This window comes from Microplitis mediator, chromosome 7, assembly GCF_029852145.1.
Source record: "Microplitis mediator isolate UGA2020A chromosome 7, iyMicMedi2.1, whole genome shotgun sequence".
Lineage (NCBI taxonomy): Eukaryota > Metazoa > Arthropoda > Insecta > Hymenoptera > Braconidae > Microplitis > Microplitis mediator.
In genome coordinates, this window is record NC_079975.1 from 17,092,428 (window position 1) to 17,111,967 (window position 19,540).

A 19,540-nucleotide genomic window follows, 5' to 3' on the forward strand; every position below is an offset into this window, starting at 1 on the left:
TATTGTCGCCCATAGAGGTATTGAAAGACCAGCAAAAATTTTGAAATTTTTTTTTTCGTTGGTTTTCTTATGATTACTCCGGAACCGTACATGATAAAAAATTTTGAGGTCCAGATTTGAAAACTAGAAACTTGAGGCTACAATTTGCTTTTTTTAGTTTTTTTATACGACCATTTTTCACCGAGTTACAGCATGTTGAAAATCACCTAAAAATTTCGGATTTTTTTTCTATCCCTTAATTTCTGTGACCAGTGTATTTGATAACAGACATTTTCAATTACTTGTTTATTAAAAAATTTTCATACTTCGACCGTTCGAGTCACTAAAATGTCAAATACAAAGTATACAATATATGATAAAGCCTTACAGTATTTTAAGTGTTACATATGTTTTATCAACTATAAAATAATTTAAATAAAAATAATAGAAAAAACTTAGTATGACAAATAGAATAAATATACAAATATAATTTTTTTGCTTGTGTATACAAGTGTTATATTATTATAACATACAAGAGCTATAAACTTATATAACGATTGACTTAAATTAATACTATAGTACAAAAGGAATTATTATAGTTTTAAGCTTTAAATAATTGAGTTTGTTAAAAAAATAGTAATAATAAATTATTAATATTTGCTACTATGTCTAGTTCCTACTTCTATGATTATTTTTGTTACAAATAATATATATATATATATATATATATATATATATATATATATATATATATATATATATATATATATATATATATATATATACTAGGGTGCATTTTATTTTTCGAACATTTTTTTTTTTAACCTATATCAAAATTTTATTGTAGACGGCAAAAACAAAAATTACTGAAAATTTGAGCCTTTGATTTTAATTATAAGAGGTCGCAATCTATTTTTAAAGTTTTCCCATTAAAAAGCATGGGAACGATATATATCACATTTTTAAAAAAAACCTACCTAGGACGTTTTTGAGCAATCGTCTCGTTTTTGGGCTCGTTTTGTAGGGCATGAAGTCCTCTTTAAAATTGCTCTGAGTGACATAGGTGTATTTTCATGAGAGTAATTAAATTTTAGTCGTAAAGACTGAGATTTCGGGCCGTCGAAAACAATCAGCGTTTCGATGGATACGTAAAGTCAAAGAACTATGTGACAATTGAATAAGCTCGATTAATATAATACCAACAAAAAAAAATCATCGATTTTCTTAGCGGGAAGTTGAAAAAAAGGAATAAGTACGGAAGTTTGATTTGTGACGAAAATTAAATTAAAATTAAATAATGCTAACCCAACCCTCGCGGATTCGGGGTTACTGTGAAATCACAGTGAAATCACAGTGAAATCAATTTTACCGTAAGTTTACTGTGTATTGATGGTAATTTCATAGTGAATTCACAGTCGTTTTGTGCCATTTCGTCACTCTGGTTATATAGTAATTTTACAGTAATTTTACAATTAAATTACCATACTTTCATGATAATTTTACTGTCGATCAGCTATCGATTTATGGTAACTCAACAATGGTAACACTGAGGCTTTATCATGGGTTCACAGTCAGTTTATCGTGATTTCACTACGAATTCACTGTGATTCCATAGTAATTTGATAGTGTTAACTCTGTGACTTTACAATAGTTTCACAGTCAGTTCATAGTGGTTTAACCATGAATTTACCGTGATCCCATGACAACCTAGTAGTATTAGCACTGTGACTCTATGATATTTTCACAGCAAATTATTAGCGTTTTCTCCATGATTTCACTCTACTTTGATAGTGATCTGATACGGTACATCTATCATTAATCCAATTTCAAAGTCAAAAATTTTAATTTTTAATGTCATTAATCGATAGAAATGGAATTAAAAAAAAAATAATATCAATTATTTCATAAATGCTCCTATAATTATTTGTAAGTTTAGCAAATACTTGGGCACAAATGTATTTTATTTATTATAAATTTAGCTATTTTAGGAATTTCCGAGCGAAACTTTATCTGTAATTGTCTAATTTAGTTAATTTTATAAAAGCTTAAGACGGTAAAATTCTTCAGAATTATGAAAAAAAATAAATAAATAAAAAAATTGAATAACTTTTTTTTTAAAACTGTATAAATTGAATTTAAACTACTGCAAAAAATAAAGAGAATATCATTTAGATTAATATTTCAATAGTAAATATTTATTATTTATCATAATTTAAAATAAAATATTCTTAAATTAAGAAAACTTGATGATTTACAAATGAAGGTAAAAATTTTTTTTTGATAAATATCGAATTCTTTTAATTTTATAGTATTTAATAAAATAATTTTTCTTATAGCTTAATCTTGAGTATATATAGTATTGAATAGCATGAAGTAACAGATTAAATATTTAGTTCCGAATGCGTGTGGTGGCCGAGTGGGCTAAAGTACATGACTTAAGCTACTCTCAATCGAAGGGTCGGCAGTTCGAATCCCATCATGCGTTAAAAAAAAATAAAATTCCTTCTTTACCGAGGGTAAAAAAATAGCATTTAATCCTCCAGAGGAATAATTACATGAAGTCGTACAAAGGGATGGATACTAAATAATTTTTTTAAACAAGAAAAATTATTTATTGAAAAACCAAGATTAGGATTATTGTTGCTATTATAATATTATTATTAATTTTATTATTATTATCTTTGAATCAATAAATATAGGATCTCAATATTGCCCCTAAATCTCGATGAAAACTAAGCAGATCCAGGATTAAATGATTAAGAAATCACAGTAATATTACTGTCAATTCACAGCGATATTATTGTGATTTCACGAAGAATCTATAGTAAGACTGCTGTGAAATCACTGTATGATCACGGTATTATTACTGAGAAAGCATGACTGAAGCACTGCAGATCCAGCATAAACTGATAGTGAAATCACTGTAAATACACAGTAATACTACTGTCAACTTACAGCTATACTACTGTAAATTGACTGTTATGCTATTGTGATTCTACTATGAATCGATGGTGAAATCATCATAAAATTACCATCGGATGATAATTATCACACAGTAAGCAAATGGCACAAAGTTACAGTGATTTCACTGTCATTTCACTATGATTTCACCGAAATTTCACCATGATTTCGGAGTAATCCCGAGTCCGCGAGGGAACAAAAGAAAAAAGTAAACAAATAAACAATGCCGTTGAAATTATCGAATGATGTTTAATATTTCTTGTAGGGTATTTAACAGATTACAAAATTTATATGAATATTTTTTTTAGAAAGTCAATAGCTTGAATAATAATAGCCAACAATTATGATTTTTTGGTGAAAGATTTTGAAAGTTTGAAGACTCATAACTTTTGAATTGTTGAAAATGCTTCCATGTCACTTACAGCAATTTTAAAGAGGACTTGAAGCCTTACAAAACGAACCAAAAAATGAGCTGATTGCTCAAAAACTGCCTGAGTAGGAATTTTTTTTTAAAAATGTGATATCGTTCTCATGCTTTTTGAATGGAAAAACTTTAAAAATAGATTGAGAACTCTTAAAATTAAAATTAAGGGCTCAAATTATCAGGAAATTGTTTTTTTGTCGTCTACAATAAAATTTTCATATGGACTAAGAAAAAGACATTTTCGAAAAATAAAAAGCACCCTATATATATATATATATATTGGTTCTATAACCATTACTCATTATTGTATTTACAAAACTGGCCTACTCGGCATCGAAAAAAAGTTATTTCAATCATTTTTTCAGTGATATTATTTATAGCTTCTTCTTGATAATCATGGAGGAATAAGGTTTTACCTATTTTGGATCTTGTTACTTACTTAAGAATTGAAATGCCGCATTGTTTTTCATTTTCTATTTGTCTGGCCAATGAGTGAAACAAAAAAAACAGAAAAAAAAGAAATATACAGAAATATTTTTAACAGCTAAAATAGGTGGAGCCATACTTCTCCATTATTGTCTGCATTTATATCGAATTTAATTTCGAGGCACATGTTTATATCGTAGTTTTATTCAAATATTGTGTTAATGAATAAAGAGATCGATTTGGGCAACAATACTTTACCATTCAAATGATCCCACTTTGCAACATTTCATGAAATATTTATGCACTAATCTACATCTAAACTTTAATTGATTCCTATCAGCTTTATTCGTGTAGTTAATTAATTAGAAATACGTTTCTTTGTCCTATTTAATACCATTGGCTTACGTACGAAAATTTTGTTACTTTAATTAAATTAATCTACATAGTCAAGAATCGATTTTCGCTATACTTTTTAGTAGTGTTTTTAATCTCTTCAAACTTTTTTCTTTTAATGATACAAACATCTTACATTAAGGCAATTAAAGGCATTGTCTAATTTTATAAAATCATTTTTTCTATTTCCAGAATTCTATTTATATCAGAAAATTATTTATCTTTCAAATTAATGATATAACAATTAATGGTCATTGTTTAGAATCACGCCTGGTCATGTTCTTGTATATTAAGTATCCAGTTTAAAAGATATTGCTTCTTCTTGTTCTAAAATACATTGTAGTTTTGCAGAGTTTTACTAATAATCGACATCTAGTTTTTTTGCAAATTGAGTTATTTTTCTTTCATTATTTGTATTGTTTTTAACAAGCCGACAAAATTTCAAATTTTTTGACCTCATCGTTCTCCTGAGGCTTCTGTACTATAATACGAGAATTTCGAAACGCTTCACGTATATGTTCCCGTATGTGTGTATGCACGAACACGAGCTTACCTGCTTCACGGCATTATTTAATGTAATTCAAAAAATGCTATCATACGATGGATGGAGTAGCTTAATGGGTGTATAGATAAAAAGAACGAAATACGACATAGGCCTGGATAGCTTAACTGGAAGAGCACTCGGCGCGTAACCGACATGGTCTAAGTTCGTTTCGCAGTTCGGACTATCCATATTTTTTTCAATTTATCTATAAATTGTTCATTAAGAAGCCCCCTTCTTTATCCTTCCCAATCCTCATCTATCCTAATTTTCATTCCTTGATTCGAGAATGTTTGAACGCATCACGTATATATTCCCGTATGAGTGTATGCATGGCTCATCCTATATAACAATCTTGTTCAAGGCTTGAGCAAGCGTGGTCACAAGTTCGATAGACGTTAGTGTCTTTTTCTACCTATGTGTCTTGCTGCAGATACTTGAGGCTAAAATTCAATAGCGAGTCTAGTGCAAGCCTTACACAAGAAATTCGTGCCAGATTATAACTCAATTTTGGAGGAAGACTATAGTTGAAAATAGTTGTGCATGGCTTGCTCACGGCTCAAAATTGACCTTGAGCCTTGAGCATGTCATGCACAAGTGTTGATGATGATTTCTTGTTACATGATCTTGCCCAAGACCTATACGTAGAAAGACACTAGTGACTAGGAGGTTTGCTCAAGGCACTGGCACCAGAATCTTGCTCAAGCATGTGTTACATGGGATACTTTCCTGCTTTACCGCATTATTTAATGTAATTTAAATAACATAATGTTACCATTCATTGTACGGTAGCATTTTTATATCTATCTACTAGTCTATAAGTAGATATCTGGTAAAAACACGCGAGTGTCGGAGGTTTAACTGTATTCTTTAAAAATATAAAAACTACAAAATATATTTCCATCAATTCTTGTTTGGGTTCCTAATGTACGATTTATAAATACACTACTCTAAAGAATTGAGGTGTTCAGAATTATTTTAAAATATTTATTTCTGAATTTACATTACTAGTGCTACTTTTGTTAATAATTGTCATTAAGAAGGATACTCATATGCAGATAAATAAAAAAAATTAACAATTTAGAATCTTTAGTTTTCGACTTTGAAGTTTTCCGGTCGAAAACTTTTTTTTGACATACTATAAATAAGTACTTAAAAACAAAAACTAACAAACTAGGAATTCCGTCCTTTAAAACAGAGTTTTTGAATTACTTACGGTGTTTGTTTGAGAAAATAGATAATAATTTTAAAAAACGTATGAATAGTAAAAAACTTGGATGGATCACTTAATTTGTGAATAGTATAGTTTTTTTGCTATTAAAAATTCTATAGAATATTAAATATGATTAAACAACAGTGTTTTAAGTTGTTATAATTTAACGATTGACGTTTTTTTTTTTTTTTTTTTTTTGTTAGTCTCATTTTTTATCAGTCTGTACTCAGATGAGCAAAAGTTTAGAAAATCTAATTGTGCACGTATGAAATACTTATGTATAAGTATTCTCACTTAAATTTACTTAAGCTTTCAATAAGAATCTATTGATTAAATATATTATGACGTATGTGACCAATAAAGTATTGAAAGTCATTTACATTAAATTTTATTATTGAAATAAATTTTCTAATAAAATTTTGTTTATTCATTTTTAAATTATATCCGATTGAAGATCATGTATAATTAACTCGATAGAAGTGAATAACGTTCGTTCCATGATTTACATACGCATCTTATAGCAAATTTACTTTTGAGTGGCGCTCAAATACAATCTAAGTTTGTAAAAGTCTGCATCAAGTCTTTCTATAGCTTAGTCGATTACTATAACAAAGTGCAAATTTACTCGCATTACGTAATGCTTGAATATTGAACTTTAAAAGTTTATCTATAGATGCATCATTTCAAATTATTTGTTCTTTGATTTACATGAATTTTTTTATATTTTTTTATGCTGGTTAAGAAATGCTTTCAGATAGATTCTTAAATTTCTTTACAAGCTATCAAAGAGAAGTTATATTTCGTTTTTTGCCCATAAGTTTTTTAAAAATAACCCAACTGAGGACATTTTTTTAAATTTTTATTTCTTTTTATTTCTAACCAAACTATTTCTTTTTTGTATTAAAATAAGTGTTTCTACTCTAGATTTTTGAGTTTTAAAAATTAAATAATTTATTTTAAATGGAGTTGATTTTAGATTTTTTGAAAAACTTTATCCGAAGCGGGTCTGAATTACGGTAATTACCGAAATTTACGGTATCCAGCAGAATTACCGTAAAATACGACAAAATACGGTAAAAATGCGGCAATTTACCATGCCTTATAGTATTTTACGTTAAAATACCGTAATTTACCGCGAATTGCGGTAAATTACCGCATTTTGCCGTAAATTATGGTAATTATGCTGAATACTGTAAGTTGTGGTAAATTACGGTAACTACCGTAATTTACCATAATTCGGATCCGCTAGGGATCCTATTATTTTGATAGCTATTATAATAATATTTTTTAAATTCGAAAAATTACGTTTTTGTATCTGTTATAACTAAATTTAATAAGTATTAGTTATGATTATTAGGGTGACGAGACCAATGGACTATCTCCTTCTAATAGTCGGACGATGATTATTTTCTTTGATAAATTGAAACAAAATTAAAGTTTAACTATAATTTTAGTTTGTTGTTTGCATAACACATCTGTTAACATTCATGTAAAAAATATTTTAAATCTTTCACCCGTTTGTTATTAACTATCTGTCTACTGGGTACTTCAGATTATTCCTGAATTTAATTTTTTGCTCGTTAACACTTATTATTAAATGCTTTTAATAAATCCATCCCAATTCGTTATTCATATTTACGCCTACTACAATTTTTTGCAGTTTAGTACATCAGCATTCGATGAAAACGTTTTCGTAAGTTAGGATGAATTTGTTGTCTCTTCGTAGATTTTGATACCTTATAAGTCTTATCAATTTTAGCAAATAGTTTCCAATGGCGCAGATTTAGTACTTGGATTTTGAGTCATGCTGTCTCCCATGCTAGGCATACCATGACTTGTTGTACTGAGACCATTGCCTTGCCTACCAGTACTTGTTCGGGGATCTCTATTAAAAAGTCTTTTCAGACCACTGCGAACTTGTGGCTGCCACCCAACTACAATGAAGATGAAAAAGCCTTGCAAAGCATTTAGAAGATCAGTAAAATACCAGAGATAGTTGGGTCCACCGACAGCCCATGATATAATATCAGCAATCCAGGTTACCCCCATGACGATCACCAATTTCAAACAAACTCGACCAAGAGCAGCTCTAGAATATAAAAAGAAATTAAGATTACTGTAAATAATAAGATTGTATAAAAAAGGCATTTTATAGCGAGTCAGCAAATCTAGGAACTTGATATCACGTGCCAAAAGGTAAAAGGGCGCATTGTTACAGATTAGTAGCGATCCATGCTAAAAAGGCGCATAAAAAATTTTTTTTTGCCATTAGTTTTAAAATTTATCGAAACGCAAAGATCTGTAAATAAAAAAATTTGGGCATCCTTAAGCTAAAAGAGCGTATCTCAAGACATACGCCCTATTAGCTTTCAGAAAAGTAGTGCCTAAAGCTAAAAGGGTGCATAAAAAAAATTCAAGTTTTATTAACACAAAATACTAACAAAAAGTTTGGAAAATCCAAAAGTGCACGCCTCATAACGCTTATTCAAAAATACAAAATAATTTATTATTTAAGTATCCTACCGAAGGAATTAGAATTAAATAAATAAATAAAAAAAAAAATAAATGATATTGGTTTTATTATTATTATAATTATTTTTTTTTTAATATCACTTTTAGTTACTTGAATTCTAGGGTTCATTCTTTCGCGGTTTTGGGGTCCGATGAGAAACGTACAGCGCATGCGTCTACATATTCATCAGCCTGGCTAACAGCGCCCGAAGGTGGCCAAATGCTGAAGTCGTACAATCATAGAAATACACCTATATATATAGATATATAAAAGACCAGTGTTTTCAATATTTTTTATTAATTATTATTAAACGACAGCGAATTAAAAAGTCATTTTAAATAGCAAAAAATCCGGTGTCGTTCTGAAGCTAATAAAACAAGAATGGTCCCGATACGTTAAGTTTGACGGCCGTGATTGTGGCACATCCACACGTACAGACATCCGGACAAGCACGACAAAGTTTTTTAATCATATTTTTATTAATGTTAAACAAAATATGTGTGTTTTAAACACATCGAGTGTGATAATTAGAGCATTTATCTTGATAATGGTGCATTTGTATTACCTTACAAATACAAAATGAATGAAATACACTCAATTTAAGTCCGGCAAATTGCTTGACTGGGACATGTTGAGAGTAATGCACAACCTCAAACGCTTCGCGTTATGAGGCGTGCAATAGTTTCACAAGATAAGTTAGATGAAAAAAACATTCTCCTACACTTTTCTTTTCTCAAAATTTATTAAAAATAAAATAATTAAAAAAAAAAAATGAAAATATCAAATTTTTAAAAACGAGTTTTTTCTTTTTTCGCAAAAAATTATTCAAGTAAACATTAATATTAAATATTAAAGTCATGATGTATTATAGGATATACTATAGTACAATCTAGAAGGGTACTTGTAGCTCTGTCAAATGACAGAGGTGTACTCGAACAAAATCATACTGAAATCTGGAATTTAACAATTCTAGAATATCTTTCTTACCAGGGACACTACAAGTGGTAGGCGCGACCTCGTGGCGAGCACCGAACTACTCCCGCTGCTGCTGCTTAGCACCGGTGACTTTCCCCTTCGCCATATCGATCTTTTCTCCCAAGAAATTTTTTCTCTTAGCTTAAGCAATTTTTATTATTTTGGTCGGAGAATACAAAAATACTTGCGTGAAAAGAATAGTACTTGTTCCGAGAAATTGTATTTTCTTTAACCAAAAAAATGCAATATTGCTACAAAAAAATGTATCTTGCTCCAAAAAAAATATCCCTTACTTTAAGAAATATAAACTCTTGAAACAAGTGAAAATTTTTTGATTTAAGAGTAAAAATTTGTTGATGTGAGAAAAAAAAATTTGATTCAAGATAAAAGTTTGAAGATAATTGTTTACTTGGGGCAAGTAAATTTTTATTTTCCGAATCGATCAAAAAAAATTTCTTGAATCAAGAATATTTTCTTTCATATTTACTTTCTAATCAATTGGCGATGAAAAAAAAATTTATGCGCCCTTTTAGCTTTAGTATGCACCCTTTTACCTTTTGGCACGCGATGTGTTTTAATTTCTCCGACTGGCAATGACTAATACTTTAATTTAAACCATTACATGTCACGGCCACGTATTGGCAGTCTTTCGCGGGTTTAAGATTATCGACATTTCTCTTCAATTGATAAATACGTTCTATACTTGCGATTATCATTTCTGGAGTCAGCTATCATGCACTCCCTTATAGCCGGACATTCTACAGTTTCCGTGACACCGCCAAATGACCACGGATTTTTGCACAATTCGATGAAATAAGACTTTTTTTATGAATAAAATTTTTCGATATTTGGCGTAGTTTTCGAGATATCAAGAATTTAAAAATTTTTTCTTTTTTTTTTTAATTTTCTTTCATAGTTTTTAGTTTTTGACAAAATTAATTTGTTTAAAGAATACAATTTTTCGATATCTGGCTTAGATTTCAAGATATCGAGGATTTTGTATGTATGTATTAGGTTGGTCCGTTTGGAACGACTATTTTTTTTTCACTTTCACTTCAAAGTATGGTTTTAGATATTGAAAAAAATTAATTCCCTGTAAGTTTCAGCTCTTAATTTTAAATTTAAATACTTTGCACTTGATTTTGAAATTTTCCCGTTTAAAATACATACACAGAAAAAAAGGTTGACTTGGCCCAAGATAATTTTTGCCTTCATTTTTTTATTCTTGGGCTAAGTAATTGGGTTTTTTTAATCCGATAACATTTTCTTCGACTAATATTATAAAAATATTGTGTCAAGAATAATTAAATTTTAATGCAAGTTAAATAATCTTGATTCAAGAATATTTATTTTAAATCAAATTTATTTTGTTTCTAACCAAGTAAAAAAAAATATCAAAACAAGATACTTTTCTGTCTTGGTTGGTGAGTATAGTAAATTGTCACAATATATGTCAACATCTCAAACCAAGAACTTTTTTTGCGTGGCAGAAGAACATTTACTCTCAGTTTGAGAAAACTACATTATCGACTCAAGACTACGGTCTATTGGAATGAGAAAATTTTAATTTTGATTCAAATAAATTATAGTCTTAATTTAATAAAATAACTTTTCTTGAATCATGCAAATATTTTCTTAACCGAAGACATAAAATTTCCTCCATTTAATACAAATATCTTCTTACAAGGATGTAATTACTTTCTTTATTGAAGAAATAATATTTTGAATTGATGATTTTTTTTTTGACTTAAAAAAAACGTGGTCTCGATTCAAGAAAATAAATGACTCCACTTAAATATATATAGAATGTTCTATATTTTTGAGTGAATTTAACCTAGTATAAATATTAAATGTTGTGAAGCAGGAAATTATATGTGTATATTCAGAATATCACAATTCGGAAGTAGAGGGGATAAGAAATAAACATCCTCGATTAATGGTTTATGAACAACTTGAGAAAAAATAAATGGTTTACTCATGGTAGGAATCGAACCCAGACCGATTTGGCACCACTCGAGAGCTTTACCAGTTATGCTATCCGATCATTCCTTCGTTTATTTTAACCATATCCAGTAAGCGTACTGTACAATGTAGAGTCTACAATACCGCCACTTTAGTATAGTACAGTTAGCTTTCCCAAGAGAATTTTTGCGTTGAGACGTGAGCGCAGTTGCTGTTGGTTCAAACGTCTACGCTTACTAGCCGCAACACAACAAAATACTTAAACCAAGATGTTTTTACCATTGAGTTGAGTACTTTTAATTCTTGACTCGAATCACAGATCATCTCGATTCAAAATAAATTATTCTTAAAGAAAGAATATTTTACTCTTCGGACAATTGATTATATATCGGGGCAAAATATTTATTTTTCTCACTTTAAGAAAATATTTCTTACTTCGAGAAACATATATTATATCGGCTGAATAAAAAAAAAATCTTATGCCAAGATGACTAAATTTAAGAAAATTTTGTTCTTGAACCAAGAAAATTTTCGTTTTCATTCAAAATTGCAAAAAATATTCTTGCGGCAAGAAAAAATTTCTTGCGCCAAGATATCCTTTTTTTCTGTGTAGGAAAGTTAGGATTATTTTTTAATTCTCTATAGCTCAGCCGCATTTCAAGTTACCGAGTCACCGTTTGCGGTATTTTGTAGGTAATTTAATACTCTTCAAAAGTCCTCTGAGTAATTTTACTGAGATACTAATTGTTTTTTCTATATTGGTTCTGAAAATCATTCTTTAAATAGTAAGTTGAGTTTTTAGTTGATATTTGTGTCCATCGACCTTTGGTTGATGCATTTTACCGGGCTTGCCACTGACTGACACTTTCTTTCCTTTCGTTGCTATGTATCATCTTTTTGTCCTGATTGTTGTGTGACGGGGCAACTAGTGGTTCGACTGGTCAAATTGGTCGCGCCATTTTAGGGAGCCCCTACCCGACTAGAATTTCTTCCTGACTTGCCTGAAGTACCATAAGGACCTTACCAGGTTAATATAAGGTTTGCCTTATTAGGGCAAACCTGACAAGTTCCTTGTCAGGACCTCATCAGAGTATCCTTATTCAAAAAAAAGTTATTTGCCATCAGGTCAACCTGACGAGTTCCTGATCAGGACCTCATCAGGATATCCCTATTCAAAAAAAAAAGTTATTTGCCATCGGGTCAACCCGACGAGTTCCTGATCAGGACCTCGTCAGGATATCTCTATTAAAAAAAAAGTTATTTGCCATGGGGTCAACCCGACGAGTTCCTGATCAGGACCTCATCAGGATATCCCTATTCAAAAAATCGGTCTATAAGTTGACCCTGCGGGCCAGCCCCAAAACTTCCCGCTGTTTTCGAGCTCAAAGAGCTTGAAAACATCACTGTGAATATATTTTCGACCTCTTCGAGCTCGGAAATGCTTTTACATGCAATCATTTTTTTATGAACTTTTCAAGCCCTAACAAGTTACGTTTTATGCTAGAGAAGAAATAAATGTATTGAGGCAGAAATCAATGTCAGTGATCAAAATCAAGATTTGAATGAGTTTTGACTTAGGTCAGAGCAATAATATATGGAATATCCGAGAAAAACATTAAAGACTGGGTTTTTTCAATTTTTTGCTGACAATGTGTTTAAAACTAAAGAACAAGTCATATGACATTATCTGATGATCGTAAGAGACTATAAAGAGAAAGAGTTGGTATGATTTCAGACACATTTTAGCACATTATATAGTGATTTATCCGGAAAAAATAACATAAAATGTTATTTTTTTAACTTTTCAGCGCCGATATCTTTTGAACTAATCAACCGATTTTGACGTTTGAGGTGGCAATCGGCGCGTTTTCTTGAATTCTAGAGCTGATTAAAATTTGAAAATGATCGGTTCAACTGTTTCGAAGATACTTGGATAAACCCGTTTTTCACCATTTCTTTCTCCAACGATATCTCTCGAACGCATTAACCGATTGAGATGATTAAGGTGGCAATCGACGCGTTTTATTAAGTTCCAGAGCTGATTAGATTTTGAAGTCCACGATAATCCACGATAGTCCACGATGATCCAGATAAGGCACACTGGGATGTATGTATGTAGACAATAATTGGGGTCTAAGAGAGAAACTCCGATGGGAGTCGGGGGGTTAAACCGCCCACTTCAAAAGTTAAATTGGTTTTAAGTATATATTTAAATATTAAAAATTAATTTTGATTATTTCGCCAAAGATAAATTAATTTGTAAAACATTTTATCATTGTATCTCTGAAAATAATCAAAATAATACCATTTTGGTTTGAAATTCACTTTTCTGAAAATGAATCACATCAAACTATATTGCAAAAAAAGAAATTTGTTAAAAATTTTTTAAAAGTTCTTAATTCGATATCTCGAAAACTAAGCGTGATATCGAAAAATTCTATTCTTAAAAAAAGTCTTAGTTAGTCGAGTTATACTCAAATATGGTAGCGCCACGGATACCGTAGACTTGCCAGGCTGGCCCGCAGGATCCACCCGCTTCCAGATTTTTTCCAATCAAATAACAAGAACAGTTTTAGATTTCCCTGATTAAGAAAAATGATTCAAACCAATTTGAAATGAATAAAACAATTAGAATCGAGTAATGTATAGATGTACACTTAGCATGGGTTAAATAATTTTTTTTAATAGGGGTCATCAATAGTTCTACCATAATTTTAGAATTTCATAAATTATGAAGCATTTTATACATCTTCCACAAAATTTATTTATAATTCAAGAAACAAGTATTCCGAAGTGAAATTCACCAATGTTACTTAAGGTTTTAATTAACCCATAATTTACTTACTTTTCAGTCGTACTTTTTACAAAGTCACCTTTCCACAGCCCGCAAGTCAACTCTCGAGCAGTTGCGATGAAGAACATGACGTTAATAGCGAGTAAAACGCCAATTGGGCCGAAAAAATAAGCCAGAATTTCTGTATCCCCTAAAATTAGAAAAAACAAAATAGTATTTATAAACTAAAGCTCCAAAACTTGCCGGTATTTTCGAGCTCCTTGAGCTCGAAAACATTGTTGTGAATACATTTTCGAGCTCAAAATATTTACTGAATCGTGGAATTTCTTACAACTTTTTATTCTCTAGCAGTGCCCCTAACGCATGAAAAAATTTCTAAAACTATTAAAAATGGGAGTGCTCTAGTATATGCTGGCTAAATTTAATTATTTAAATTAGTTCTCATAACTGAAATGAGAGATTTTTTACAGTGTATGACTTCAATGGATACCCGGAAATTATAATATTACACGGAAAAAACGAATTTTGTCCTGATAACAAAAGACGGGATAACGAAAAATTTTGTTATAATGACAAACATGATCAGCTTACGGTAACAAATCAATTTGTTATAGTAACAAATGAATTTATGTCGTAATTAAGAAGTCGATTTGTTATGAGAACACATGATGCTTATTATAATAATATCGTCGTATTTTAAAGCCGGCATTTGCTACCGTAAGTAATCTTAGCTTATGATTACAAAAATTTTTGTTAATGCTACAAGTTCATTCTGTTACTTTAACAAATCAGTTTTTATATTGGAACACAACAGTTTTGTTACAGTTACAAACCATGGCTTGGCCCAACGAAGAATTCGCTAGCATTACAAAAACATTGTAATCCCAACGAATGCTTCGTTATCCGTATATTAAGGGAGAATTTTGTTACCGTAAGTTATTTTATCTTGTGGTCACCAAAAATTTTTTTCTGTGTAATATTGACTTCTTGTGTAAAAAAAACAATATTTTATAAACTAAATAATTCGATGTAACTTTTCTATACATCCTAAACATAACTTACCATAAAACCAGCACATTTTTTCTCCAAATCGAGGTCTAAGGAAAGAATTTTTAGATTGAGATGGTAAATGATCGAATAGAGCAGCGATTCCAGCAACAAGAAGTGGTCCACCCCAAGCATAACAGGCATACACTCTTAAACGTAACGTCTCTTGGCCTTTCTCCAAACTTGCAGGTCTCAAATCTCTGTCAATAAAAAATGCATAAATTTTAATTACCTGCTGTCAGAATTAATAATGTTCAAGAGAAATGAGTTATAAAGATCAATTTGAAATTCGAAGTTAGTATTGAAGGTAAAGAAAATATTTTAATCAATGAAATAATTAAAAATTAAGAAAAGTTTAAAAAAGTGAAAAATTCTGAGAATAAGAATACCATCACGTAAAATGTTTGGTCCAGTAGAGAGTATCGCAGTTCAAAATTCGAGTGGATCTGGGTTCGAGCCCGGCGATTGCCGCCAAATTTTTTATTATTGTTTTCGCATTCCCAGGAAAAAATGTTTTTATAAAATTTTATGCAATTCTATAAAATTTTATAAGATTTTACAGCAAAATTTTATAGAATTTCACACGATTTCATTGAATTTTATAAAATTTTATAAAGTAAGATCTGAGCGAGGGAAGTTATAACAGGGGTACTGCTACCTTAGTCGTCCTTTTCAGGGCGCTACTGGAAGTATTAACTGTCTTCTAGAACCGGGTCTTAATCGTTCCGGGTCGTTGTAAAATTTATTTGTAAGAGAAGAATGAGGAAGGATAATTTATAATTAATTAATATTTTATTTAAAATAACAATTTTAACCTTTATTAAGTAAGAAAAATACCTTTGACAATTTATTTATACGACATAACACTAATTGAGTCAGCTACCTTTGACTATGACACACACACACATACACACACGCGCGCGCGCTACTAAGTCCCCTGGACTATTATACACACACGTGACTTTTCTTAACCTAACTCCACGCGGTCAACGAGACCCTCTACGTGGCTAAAACAACTATTTCACGCGGTCACCTTGATCATCTACATGATTAAAGCCTTATAATTAATTCACGCGGTCCTTTTTTTTTTTTTTTTTGTTTCAAGTTTTTTTTAATTATCGAAATTATAATATTAATTACATAGGTTACATAAAAACTAAATAAAATGACCTATTTAAGTATTTTTTGGAATTTTATATTCGGACTGTTGGCTGATGTTGACAGCGACTCTCATCCTGGCTGCTCTTGTTTAGTTGTAATTTTTTTTTTATTTAGTTATATTGTATAGATTGTATTATTGCTTGTCTATTCGATCTTGTTTTTAATTTCAGCTGTTGGGAAAAAAATATTTAGAGAAAATAAAAAAACCCTAGTTCACGCGGTCCTCTGGATCCTCTGCGAGAGGCGCGAGTTGTAGATGCCATCTCGCGGAGTGAAGCCGCACCACCATATATATATATATATATATATTAGGGCGGCTCATTTGAAACGACTATTTTTTTTTTGCTCCATTGACAGAATATTGTTCTAGACATAAAAAAAAAAATTTCCACAAAATTTGAGCCCTTAATTTTAATTTTAAGAACTCGCTAATTGAATTTGAAATTTTCCCATTCATTTAGCATGCAAAGTGGAGGTTTTTTTTTTTAATTATCTATAGCTCTGCTGCATTCCACGTTTTTTTACTGTCCATAGGCAGAAGTTGTAGGGGAATCTTTATACTTCAAAAGTTCCTACAGTAAAATTTATGTGACAGGAACGGGGTCAGAGTTAAAAAATGTAAAAGTCGATTTTTATCGATTTTTGCGTATTTTTTGAGTTTTTCGTAGGAAATATTGTAGTTACCGAAAAAAGGTAAATGACAAATTTGTAGGAAATCAAATTTGCTACAAAAAAGGTCCTGTAAGCCAAGGCTGTAAAATCTGTTGTTTCTGAAATAAATTGAATTATACATATGAAAATTCAATATATCTTTGCAGTATATGGTTTGTTAAATTAATAATTTAATTTTCATTTATTAAATGATTTTTTTGGACATCATATTATTTTTTCATGAAAATATAACTTAAAAAAAATTTATCCATATGGGGCATTCCACGCCAAATCGGACGGTTTCAAAAATTGATTTTTCCGAATTTCTTCAATTTTTGATATTTTTTAGTACCCCTCAAAAAAGGCTTCCCGGTAAATTTTGAGATCTTTTTGATTAATGGTTCAAAAAATATCGAATTTAAAAAAAAAACCGCTCTTTTTATGGTTTTTTGATTATAACTTTCGTAATAATGGTCGAAATTCAATGTTTTTTTAATCAAAATTTTCGATTTTTCAAAATTAAAAAAAATTTTTTTTTTTTGCTATAAATTATCATCAGTACTGATTTTTGACATTGTACACTTGTTTTTCTTGCATATTATAAATTCATTCCGATATTTTTTCGTTCTGAGTAGGAATTTAAAAGCAGTAAGTAAAAGTTAATGCTATTTATAAGCTGTTATAATAAATACTTTTATTTTTTAAAAAGCAACTATTTCGAAGCAAAAGAAACATTAGATTTGCTATACAATACAGCTAAGATCATTACAGGAGCTCCAAAATTTCATATAATTATTCGAAAAAGCGACGAAACTGTATCACAAACGTTTTTAATTATTTCCGTGTTCTTTCGAAAATTTTACATTAACGATTGTTTTATGAACTAAAGAAATCCTTAGTGAATATACCTTCGTCGCTTTTTTGAATGATTATGTGAAATTTTGGAACACGGTTAAAAATTAAAATTCAAAAATCTCGATCAAAAACATTTCGTATATTTGTTATGCATTTTTGTCTGTAAAGGCCAACTATAAACGAAAATTTTGAATAAAAAAACATTGAATTTCGACCATTATTACGAAAGTTATGATCAAAAAACCATAAAAAGAGCGGTTTTTTTTTTTAAATTCGATATTTTTTGAACCATTAATCAAAAAGATCTCAAAATTTACCGGGAAGCCTTTTTTGAGGGGTACTAAAAAATACCAAAAATTGAAGAAATTCGGAAAAATCAATTTTTGAAACCGTCCGATTTGGCGTGGAATGCCCCATATAGATAAATTTTTTTTAAGTTATATTTTCATGAAAAAATAATATGATGTCCAAAAAAAACATTTAATAAATGAAAATTAAATTATTAATTTAACAAACCATAAACTGCAAAGATATATTGAATTTTCATATGTAAAATTCAATTTATATCAGAAACAACAGATTTTACAGCCTTGGCTTACAGGACCTTTTTTGTAGCAAATTTGATTTTCTACAAATTTGTCATTTATCTTTTTTCGGTAACTACAATATTTTCTACGAAAAACTCAAAAAATACGCAAAAATCGATAAAAATCGACTTTTACATTTTTTAACTCTGACCCCGTTCCTGTCACATAAATTTTACTGTAGGAACTTTTGAAGTATAAAGGTTCCCCTACAACTTCTGCCTATGGACAGTAAAAAAACGTGAAATGCAGCAGAGCTATAGATAATTAAAAAAAAAAAACCTCCACTTTACATGCTAAATGAATGGGAAAATTTCAAATTCAATTAGCGAGTTCTTAAAATTAAAATTAAGGGCTCAAATTTTGTGGAAAATTTTTTTTTTATGTCTAGAACAATATTCCGTCAATGGAGCAAAAAAAAAAAAAATAGTCGTTTCAAATGAGCCACCCTAATATATATATATATATATATATATATATATATATATATATATATATATATATATTAGGGTGATTCAAAAAACAAACAAATTTTTTTTTTCTTCCAAACAGGTTCAAAAGTTTCGTTTAGATAAAAAAAGACGCCTGTGAAAATTAGAGCTCTTAATATTAATATTAACATTGTCCGCATTGCACTTTTCTATTTCCCATAAGAATAACATGGAAAAAATTTTTTTTACGTCTTTTGATTTTTATAAGTAGCTAACGATGCGTCATAGGAATAATTGGCAGGCATATTTTTGTAGGGAATTGAATGCTCTACAAAAAAAGATTCTTATCATTTTTTGAGGAATCTATTTGTTCAAAAGTTATTTGAGGTTGAAGTCAAATTGATATTAAATTTTGAGATTTTCTTACTTTTCCGGCGAAACCATCAGACCTATTACAAAATATCATTGGACCTTTTTTGTAGATAATTTTATTCCCTAGAAGTTTTTCGTATAAAGTTTTTTCAAATTTCGCATTGTTTTCTAGTTATTTTTATTTTAATGTCATGCTCATAAAAAAAAATAGTCTTCTGATCGATTTTAATAGAAAAAAAATTTTTTCCATGTTATTCTT

General features: G+C 29.8%; 1 protein-coding gene across 1 annotated transcript in view; it reads right to left on the reverse strand.

Annotated features, from left to right (window-relative positions):
* Positions 1-769: 769 nt before the first annotated feature.
* Positions 770-19,540, reverse strand: part of LOC130670866 (probable G-protein coupled receptor Mth-like 1) — a 97,299-nt gene continuing 78,528 nt past the window's right edge. The window contains exons 5-7 of the mRNA XM_057474464.1: positions 15,243-15,427; positions 14,232-14,370; positions 770-8,026 (exon numbers count right to left, since the gene is read on the reverse strand). Coding sequence (XP_057330447.1) covers positions 7,693-8,026; positions 14,232-14,370; positions 15,243-15,427 — 658 coding nt within the window. The 3' untranslated portion in view covers positions 770-7,692. The remainder of the gene's footprint in view (positions 8,027-14,231; positions 14,371-15,242; positions 15,428-19,540) is intronic.